Source organism: Callospermophilus lateralis, chromosome 11 (assembly GCF_048772815.1).
Source record: "Callospermophilus lateralis isolate mCalLat2 chromosome 11, mCalLat2.hap1, whole genome shotgun sequence".
Classification (NCBI taxonomy): Eukaryota; Metazoa; Chordata; class Mammalia; order Rodentia; family Sciuridae; genus Callospermophilus; species Callospermophilus lateralis.
Genome location: NC_135315.1, coordinates 25,967,578 through 25,977,814, shown reverse-complemented (window position 1 = coordinate 25,977,814; position 10,237 = coordinate 25,967,578). Strand labels below are relative to the sequence as shown.

The following is a 10,237-nucleotide window of genomic DNA, read 5'->3' as shown; positions in this document are numbered from 1 at the left end:
TTGGGAGGCCAAAGCAGCAAGACAGGGAGATGGGAGGGTTGCCACAAGGGGGGGGTGGAGCTGCAGAGAAAAGGCAGGGCTGGGGGCCTAGGCATGATTATCAGGACTGGTCCCGTGGGAGAAGAAGGTGTCAAGCGTGATTGGCACTTTGGATCTGTTGTTTGAGGTGCCTTTGAGATGAACACAGGGAGATGGAGGTGACAAGGCTTGGAGCACAGAGGGGAAGCTGTTGAGAGAGAGGAATGAGGGTTTCTCTGGGGAGAAGTCCCCAGGGAGACTGCATTAGAAGCAGAATGAAGGCTCAGGTCTGGACTCCATAAGCCTGAAAAAGTCACAGACATGAAATGGCCAGAGTGCAAGCTCACAGAAGGGTGTCTCAGAAGCAAAAAGACTGGGGATTGCAAGAAGGAAGGAACGTGAATTGGGAATCCACCCAGGATAGACCAGAAAAATCCCTGGGTTGGTGTGGTGACCATCATCCAATGATACCAGGCTGAGAGCAGGCAGCAACTGGAGAGCATTGAGGGAGGGCAGAGAGGAGAAATGGAGGGATACCCTGGACAGTCAATGTGAGGAGAAAGATACTTTGGGGACGAAGCTAATAAGAACACAAATTGATGGGAAGAATTTGGTTGAGAGAAAGCCATTGAAGCTATGGAGGAGAGAAGAGATCCTTAATACTGAGCAGTTCTGGGAGTGGGGGACTGGCAGGTGGAGATGCTCCAGAGGACATCCTCCAGCTGGGAGGAGTGAGATCAGGAAGCCTGGAGGAAACTGGGACGGTGACAAGTCCCTAAGGGTGCTCATGGGTCAGGGGAGCTGAGAGGTCAAGAGGCTGTGAGGTCATCCTCCTGGATAAGGTGTTGAGGTTGGATCTGGGTGGGGTCAAGTGAGCCAAGAGGGAAGCATCCCAAGAATGAGGAGGAGTGGCAGCCACAGGCAGGAAACAGGCCGGGCAGCCCCACAGTGCCAGTCTCCAGGAGGAGGGTCTCACAAGGAGGAAGATGTCCCAGAAGTAGCTACCAGAAGCAAGGCAACTGAACTATTTTTCCCTGGAGACGTAATAGCCCCTCTTGGAGTCTCCAGGGGAGAGTCAATTTAGGGTAGAGGCACAGAGATGGATCTGGGCTGTGTGTGCTGCCTGGAAAAGCCAGAGATAAGGGGCAGGGATCATTGTCATGGTCAGTGTATGAAGAGGGTGGACCCCGGCTCTTGTTTATTTATTTGTTGAAAAACTCACAGACATGAAATGACCAGAGTGCAAGCTCAGAGATGGGCGTCTCAGAAACAAAAGGACTGGGGATTGCAAGAAGTTCAGTCCACAGTTCTGTTTGTTGGCAGAACTGTGGATTGAAGCCAGGACCTCAAGCTTGTTTGACAAGTGCTCTCCCCCTAAGCTGCACCCCTCCCTCCCAGCCCAAAGAAGGAACTCTTGATCCCATTTGACAAGTAGGGAAATCGAGGCACAGGCAAAGAGAGGTGAAGTAATTTTACTCAAGGTCAGACAGCATAACCACCTATTAAGAGATTATTATCATTAAGTTCAAACTTGGGAGCAGAGTTTTAAACCCTGTTCGTCTGACTTCTAAGTAAGTGCTCTTGTCCATCTGGTCTGCAACAGTGGGACTTCCTCCCTCCACACAAACAAAGCAACCCACCCCAGGAGAACAGTGGCATCACACACCCCCACCATCAACAACTTGGATATTTCTTGGGAGGGCTATGGAAGGCTGTTTGCTCTCAGTACCTTAAAAGGGGAAGGGGCTAACAGCAGGCTGGCTTGCAGGGCCACCCCTGAGCACTGAGGACACAGCAGTGTCCAGTGACCCAGTGATCACGAAGCATTGAGTGAAGGTAAAAGTGGCTGTGATGGCTCCCAGGATGAGTACCAGGCCTTGTCCCACTCTTGGTTTCTAAAACCCTTCACGAACCCGAACCCGCAGTAGGAGCAGACTCCCACTGATAAAGGGAAGTTTCTTGTCAGCCTTGGTGGTGGGGGCAGGGCTCAGAGCTGGATTTAAGATGACCCAGTAAACATAGGAACATGAGTGCTCCTGACCTGGCTTTGCTGCAGCTGTGTCACATCCCCCCCACCCCATACACACCTTTTGTCTGCTCTGCTGTACTCTGAGCTCCTGCAGGTTGTGAGCTCAGCAATTCTTGGATTTCTCCCAGGACAGCCCAACACTTTGTCCACAACAGTCAGTCAATATTTGCTGAATTAAATCTGGGGCCCAGTCTAGGAGCTCCTGGATGAGGAGCCAGACTGTCTGATGACTTTGAATCTCATCTCCTCACAGTCCTTGCTTTCTGACTTTGAACATGCCACTTAACCTCTCTGATTTCTCAATTTTCTCACCTATAAAATGGGAGCTGCTGCAAGAGAGACCTGTGCAACTGCACTTGGGAGGACCATGCACTTGGTTTGATGCTCTGCTATTCCTGTATTGAAATTCTTAACCCAATTTTGAAGAGGGTACCCTGCATTTTCTTTATTTTGTAGGGGTGGGAAGTATTGGGGATGGAACCCAGGGGCACTTTACCATTGAGCTATAGCCCAAGTCCTTTTTTTATTTTTTTACTTTGAGACTGGGTCTAAGTTGCTAAGGGCCCACTGAATTTGCACAGGCTGAACATGAACTTGGAATCTGCCTGCTTGAGCCTCCAGAATTGCTGGGATTACAGGCGTGTGCCACTACATCTGGCAGCATTTTCATTTTGCAGTGGACCCTGCAGATTCTGTTGCTGTCCTGAATGGGAGTGACAATATTCCCTGTCTCCCAGAGTTGCAATGATTAAAAGCAATGTTCTGCCTAAAGTGCTTATCACATTAACAAGTGCCTAGTAAATGGGAACAAACGCCTACCGTCCCCTATTAGATCATCCCCAGTGCTTGCTGATGTGCGATGAATAAATGAAATGACCATGACCAAATGAGTGACAGCCTGGGAACATCTGGAAGCAAAGGTGCCAGGCCAACAGGAGATGAGGCTGTGGATGGAGGTTTGAGAGGAATTAGTTGTAAGGGAAATGGGACCGTTTCGTGCCCTAGATTGTAGAGCAGTAGTTTCCTCCACAGCCAGTGATCCCTCCTGTAGTCCAGACCCCAGTGCCACACGCCACAAGAAGTCCCCTTGGTAGTAAGAGCTGAGCCCGTGGGTTCCAGTCTTTATTGTTGGGGTGTGGTCTAGCCACCCGCGCCCCCAAAAAGTCCTCAGTCTCCAACTTCAGGAGTGCACCTTCCGCCTTGCCCCGCGAGGCTGGGATCGGTGCTTGACCAGCACTGCCATCCGCCCAAGGTCACGAGGGGGCGTGGCCTCGCGCAGAGGCTGGGGCATCGCTCAGAGGAAGGGGTTGGTGCCAGTCTGCGGGCCCGGGTGCAGCGGCCCAGCCGAGGCGGAGGTGGGCAGCAGCGGCTGCGGCAGGCTGGCGGGCGGTGGGGCGAAGGCTCCAGCCTGTGGGAAGACGCTGGCCGAGGCGGGAAGGGTCATGCCGACCGGCACGCTGCTGAGCGGGAGGGGCAGGGAGGCACTGTAGGTCATGGAGCCCAGGGGCGCCCCGGTAGGCCAGCCAACCGGCAGGCCCAGCGCAGGTGACCCGGTGCGCATCTGGTTCAGGGTCGGCCTGCCCTGTTCATCGAACGGGTTAGTGGGGGACGGAGCGCTGAGTCCTGCGAACGAGAGAGGGCGCAGGAATGGGCGGCGAGATCGGGGTCTTAGAGCCAGGGAAGAGGAAGACAGCAGCTGGGCAGCAGCTGGGCTCTGCTAGGAGGGCGGGTGAGAGCAAGGCTCCCGGTATCCAGGGACTGGTGGGGGGCGGGCCCTACCTGTCAGGAAGGGATTCCGGGTCTTCGCAGCCTGTGGCGCCTTGACCAATGAGTCAAGGTTGACCAAGGAAGAAGCCGAGGGGCCCAGGAAGGACTCTGGGGTACGGCAGGTGCGGGTCTCCTGTCCAGGCTGGGTTAGTGCTTCTCCTAGTACATCCAAGTCAAAGGCATCTGGCTCCTTCGTGCTATTTTGCTTGGAAGTGGGACTAGGGTCTCCAAACAGGTCCAACTCTGAAAGGTACATGATAGAGCTTGTTGGTGGGAGACAGATTGGCCACTGAGGTGAAGGGAAGAGGGCAGGAGCCCAGTCTGCTGGGCCACTCATTCCCAAAGCCTCCGTATCTCTTGGCCTCCTGCTCACCCACAGGGCTGCTGGGCTTCCCTGAGGGCAAGGCCTGCCCCTCCAGACCCTCCTTGGTTTTTGTGGATTCTGAAGGTTTGGCAAATAGGTCGAAGTTCGAGGTACCACCTAGAACTAGACAAGGAGAAAGAGGGAGATGAGTTGGCAAAAAGGGCAGGCACTGGTCTGACCCCTTTCCTGGGAAGTGGCCCTCTTAGCACAGTACCTGCTGGCACCAGAGGGAGGGGGACCCAGAAGACCCTCTGCCCTCCGCTTACCAGGTGTGTCAGAAGACTCCATGGGGGGCCCCCAAGGGTCAGCTCCAGAGCTGGGGAGTTTATGGTGGGGAGACTTTGGTGCCCAGGGGTCTGTGGTGGGGAGTCCAGCAGGCAGCACTGGGGTCCTGCCCCAGGGCTCAGAGGAGGAGAGGGTAGGAAGCAAGTCCCAAGGCTGGCTTCGGGACAGAGCATTTCCTGAGGGGACTGGAGACCAGGGGTCTGCAGAAGGTCCCCAGGAAGAGCCACTGGGTTCTGTGTTCGGCCTGAGACCTAGAATGGGAATAGCACAGGTGTAAGCCCAGACCCCCAGCTCCCAGAATCCCTCATGCAGGGCCTCTCCCAGTTACACATCCCAAGTGGGAGGTATAGGAGCCACTTCACAGGTGGAATGCTGCCTCAGGAGCACCCAGCAGCTGGAGTCCAGGTTCAGCTAGTTATCCCAGGCCTCTGGACCCCCAGGCATGGGCAATGTTGGCCACCTTCCCATTCAGGGCTGGAATGATGAGAGGGCAGCAAGAGAACCTCTACTGAGATTCACATCACTGGGTTCTTTCACCATAAAAGCCAGGTCACAGAGGCCGCTGTGACTGGGGGAGGTGAGTGATTTGCCCCAGCTAATGTGGGGAAGTGGTTGACCATAGTGGCTGGGAAGGAAGGGGCTTTCTGGGACCAGCCTAGGAGCCTCTTGCAGACCTACATACCCACCTGGGATGTCCCATGGGTCAGCAGAGCAGTGTGTGGAGGGTGGGGCTGTGGCAGGTGCAAAGATGTCAGCCAAGTCCAGGATGGAGGACTGTGGAGGGGAGAGGCAGCTTGGACGTAGGCAGGGCCCAGAGGGAGGGCAGGCCCTGACCTGCCAGCCTAACTCGAACTCATTCCCTCCTTTATTCATTCCACAAACATCTCTTAATGATCCCTCACCTCTGTACAGCTTCCAGTTTATAAAATGTTTCCTCATCCATTGACTGCCCACTTTCATAACAATCCTGTGAGGAAGGTAAAGCAGGTGATATACCCACTTTACAGATGAGCCAGTTCAAACCCAAAGAGGGGAAATGGTTTGCCTGAAGTTACACAGCCAGGGAGAGGCAGCACTGGGATAGAATTCAGGCCAGCAGAAAGAGGCCGTAAGAGCAGAGATGATGTTTTTTTTTTTTTTTTTAAACAAACCTACCACCATAGGTCAGTGTCCAAGAAAAACTGACCACAATGAATGTGGGCAGAAAGGGGACAGCGACACCCCTCGGGCGGCCTGAATAGCTTTGGAGGGTGGTCTTGCTCTCAGAAGCCATGTACTCCCCCACCCACCCTTGCCAGGCTGCCCAAGATGTCTTCAGAACCATGTGCCAGAGCCAGCCCCTAGTCATGATCCATAGTATCCCATGATCCTATAATATCAGGATCAATGAACCTACTGTGTAGAAGGGGAAACCAAGGCCTAGACAGTGATATTCTCCAAGTCATAAAGTAAGTGGCAGCAAATCCAAGGATCTTGGTCAGGATCTTGTCACATCCCATTTTTCTATCAGCTCAAGTCTAGACCATGCTTATGGGACCAGGGGCTGTTACAGGCTGCCACCCCCATTTTCCTTTAATAAATATTTAAGTAGTACTTACTATACACCAAGCACTGTTCTACGCTCTACAAATACCAACTCAATTACCTCCAGGCCTGCTGGCCTACGCACCCCACTTGCTCCCTACCTGACTGGTTTTCAGCTTCTCTTCCTCCTTTTTCTCTTCTCTTTCTGGTTCTGTGTCCCCCCGATGGCGATGGTGAACCACAGCCCCTACACCATTGGCCACGGGGGAGTCATCTCCCCGCCAGGACCTCACCTCCTGCAGAAGGTACAGAGGCAGGAGGAGCATGAGCAGTTCAAGCTGAACTTGAGGGGACCTGTGTGCACAGCCTGGGGTCAAGGAGAGAGCAGGGTGGGAGGCACCAAGTTAGAGCAGCAGAGAAGCCGGTTAGTGCCCATAGCACCTCCACCAGCACCGCACTGGGGCACTGCAGCCCAGGCCCAGGCGGCTCAGCCCACTCACTACCTTCTGGTGCTCTTGCTGGCTCAGGCGCAGAGCCAGCTGCAGCTGTAGGTCCTCGTCCCTGTGGGAGGCTGGGGGTACTGGCTGCAGGGAGGAAGACAGGTGAACTTGACTCAGCACTCCCCACCCTTGGCCAGAGGTCCAGCATAGCTTTGCCCAGGAAGCAGGGATGGAGACAGAAATGGCCACCATAAATGGGGCGGGCAGTGAGGATGTGGCTTAAGGATCAGGAAGCTGGGTCTTTCTCTTCTGGTGGCCTGAGTGCTCCCCAGTATCACCATGTGTGCCCAGCTGCTTCTTACCTGGTCTGCCTGCATCCGCAGAGGTTATGGCAGAGATGATATCAGAGGTACTATCACCGTCCTCCCTAAAGGACAGCTGATGGGGGAGCAGCAATCCCAGTGTTTTCAAGGATGACTATCAGCACGCTCCCCTCCCCCATCATAAGGCCCTTCAAACATACTGTATACCCCCAACCACACATCACACTCCCAGGCCCAACCAGAGAGGACTGAAGTCCAAGAGGAGTCCTGCCTGAAACAAACCCAGGGACACAGGCCCTGCACTGTCCTTGAGAGAGGAGTAGGGCTTGAGGCCCAGGGTGGGAAACCCGAGTCATGGAGCACCAGGCCTCTCTCCTCCCTCTTCAACCCGCCCCGCCCGGGACAACTGAGGTCTCACCTTCTCAGCCTCCTCTCGGCTCATGGCCAGTGCTAGCTGCAACTGCAGCTCCTCTTCTCCTGACGTCTGGGGCCGCGCTTGCTCCAGGTCCGAGGCATAGCGGGGGGATGAGGAGGCAGCTGCAACAACCATCATGGCCTCTATGACCACACTAGTACCCACAGGGCCATAGTACCCACATTCCTCTGCCTGCTGGGAAGCTGAGGATCAGATAGGGAAACTGTGGCAAAAAAACAACAACTGACTGTCAAGGGCTCCAGTGAGCCAGGTGTTTTACTGGGCACTTCCTGTAGATTCCCCATTCCACCCAGGAAGTGCAGATGCCAGTGCCACCTTAGAAGATGGGCAGACACCTCAGAGGGTGCCAGGATCCTGAAGCAGGACTTGAGCTCAGGTCCCCTGACTCCTGCTCTTGGACTCTTCCAGCTGGACCCCACTGTGCTTGGAGCCAAGAGGAATGGGAAGGCAGGAACTTCCAATATAACAAAGTCACAGCCCAAAGCTCTCAGCAAGCCATCAACAACTTTATGAAAGCAGGGTCATTCTAAGCCACATCAGGTAGTGCACACCTATAATCCCAGCTACTCAGGAGGCCAAGGCAAGAGAATTGAAAGTTTGAGGACAGCCTTGCAATTTGGTGAAACTCTGTCTCAAAATAAAAAGGGCTGGGGATGCAGCTCAGAGGTGGAGCCTACCTAGGTTCAGTCCCCCATCCCCAGCCTCCAAAAAAAGGAGGGCTATTCCAGAGTTCCTCAGATCAGTCTTCACTGCTGGGGGAAGCATTCAGGAACTGCCCAGCAACTGCCCCTATTTTCAAGGACAGTGCCCTCAAGAAAGAGAGTTAAGAGGAATGCCACATGTCTGGTTTAGAGCCTTTGTTTTGTTTTGTTTTGTTTTGTTTTGTTTTGTCTTGTTCTTGTTTTGTTTTGCTTTGTTTTTTAACAGATCAAACAACAGAAGTTATCCCCATCTTACAGATAAGGAAACTGAATTTCAAAGAGTTGGTTATCCAGGTCACACAGCTTGGAAGGGGTACAATAGATGGTATCTGACCTGAGTCTGTGCAACCACCATGCCATCCTAGCAATGGTTAATTAATAAATTGAATGGCAAATGTATAATAACATTATATTTGAGCTAACCTGAGCAGCGCTTGCTATGTGAGGGCATTATATCTTGCACATTACACTCCTTATCTTGCTGGTCCTCATAACATCCCTCCAAGGTAAATACTATTCACCATGGTTCAGGGTTGCAAAGCCAGGGTTGGACTCTGGCCACCTCCCTGTCCCAGCCACACTCTCGGGGATCACTCACAGGTGTAGGAGGATGGAGAACCCCGCTCACCGCGGCGGCTGAAGCCCAGCTGCCCACTGCCGATGCCTGCGCCCTCCAGGGCCATGCGCTCCTTGGTCTTAAGGGCATGAGTTCGCTCCTGCCGCAGGCGCTCCTCGTCCTTGAGCAGGGCCATCACCTGCTTGACCTTCTCGCGCACGTTGACGCCCTGGTCCTTGCCATCGCGGTCGATGTACTGGAAGTCCTTGAGCGTCTGGATGGTGTAGAGGTTCTCGCGGCACTGGTGCGCCACACGTTCCGAGCCGGTCTTGAGCAGATAGTCCAGCAGCGTCAGCGCCTTGTACACGTGCCGCCAGTTCTTGCCACTATCGTTGAGTCGACGCCACAGCATGCCCATGACCTCGGCGAAGGCCACCGTGTTGAAGGTCAGGTCGGCGATCTCCGACATAAGGGAGCTGGGTGGACCCCAGGGGTCATTGCTAGTAGCCTCGCGCACTTTGATCTCCGCCTCGGAGTAATTGTGCACGATGTTCTTCACTTGGCGGCGGAGCGCAGAGGTCGTCATGGCTGGAGACTTGGAGGTGGGCGGCCCCCGCCCCCGTTGGAGGTGGAGGGCCGAGGGCCACCGTCGCGAGGTCACGGTCTTGAAGGTCGAGCCGCCCGTGCTCTCAGCAGGGCGGCTGTGTCCTTGGGTCCCACATGGGGCTGAGGAAGAGAAGGTCCGGAACTCAGGATCAGTGCTCCCCTCCCAAGGGTCACTCAGCACTGACTGACAAAGGCCTAGCCAGAGTGTTCCAGCTGGTAGGAACAGCCTTCAGTGGACACTCACTTTTATTTTTCTTATTTTACTTATTATTCGGCAGGTATTTGTAGCTTGGCACACCCATCTACACAACCACACCAGAGATGCCATGATAACTATCTCCACTCACACGTGGGGATAGTGAGACTCAGAGAGGAATTCCATGGCTTGTCCAAAATCACAGAGCTGCTAAGTGGGGGGCCAGGATGACCCAGAGTGGGTGGCCTCAGCAAGGACCTTAACATGACTGCTGTGATGCCCACTCCCCTGCCTCCCTCCTGATTGGCTCCCTCTGGGGAGGATCTTGCTCACAGCTTTCCTGCCTTCTTTGTTCGCTCTCCTCTTTTCCTCCTATGCTGATTTTTATAGTTTGATTCATTCAGCACCTGGTTCCTGGGACCTTCCCTGGGTCAGGCCCTACACCAAACTCAGGACACATGTGTTGGTTCACCCACATTTGGTTGTAAGGGTATAGATGATCACAGTCCAGTGCAGGCATGCACAGAAGCACAGAAGATGCATGCAAGGAAAATCTGAGAAGACTTCTTGGAGGAGGTGGTGGCTGAGCCAAGATTGGGGACCCAAAGGGGAGGAGGAGAAGAAGCTGAAGAGGGGAGCCAGAGAGAAGGCAAAGGAATGGAGCTTGTGGGGGTAGCTGTGTCTCGCAGAGACCTTAGCCACCATTACCCCCTGCCACCCCCAGAGGTCAGAGAGGGGATGTGACCTGCTCACATCACATGGTGTGTAGTTGGAAGGGCTTGGGGCTGACATCTACATTTCCATAAGATTAATCCGATACTTATTGTCACTGTTACCTAAATTGGTAATTAATGAATCTGAATATTTTACTATCTCAGTTCCATTTTCTCAGCCAAAATAGAAGCTCCCTGAAGGCAGGGACAATTCAGGCTCTTCAAACTCCCAAGGCCCTGGGTGCATAGAAGACCTCTAATAGCCCAGCACAGGGAGGA

The 10,237-nt window shown here is 54.0% G+C and overlaps 1 protein-coding gene across 3 annotated transcripts; it reads right to left on the bottom strand.

The window, feature by feature from the left end:
* Window positions 1–3,341: 3,341 nt before the first annotated feature.
* Epn3 (epsin 3) lies at window positions 3,342–9,029 on the bottom strand. 3 transcript variants are annotated; one of them, XM_076869151.2, is made up of 9 exons: window positions 8,486–9,029; window positions 7,169–7,287; window positions 6,491–6,571; window positions 6,149–6,283; window positions 5,150–5,237; window positions 4,445–4,714; window positions 4,188–4,301; window positions 3,827–4,057; window positions 3,342–3,670 (listed from the first exon to the last, which is right to left on the bottom strand). In XM_076869151.2, the coding sequence occupies exons 1-9, from the start codon at window positions 9,027–9,029 to the stop codon at window positions 3,342–3,344; spliced, it is 1,911 nt and encodes a 636-aa protein (XP_076725266.2). The 3 variants fall into 3 exon arrangements, with proteins under 3 accessions (XP_076725266.2, XP_076725268.2, XP_076725269.2); XM_076869153.2 differs by having other exon boundaries at window positions 4,188–4,295; XM_076869154.2 differs by lacking the exon at window positions 6,491–6,571.
* Between the last annotated feature and the right edge of the window lie 1,208 nt (window positions 9,030–10,237).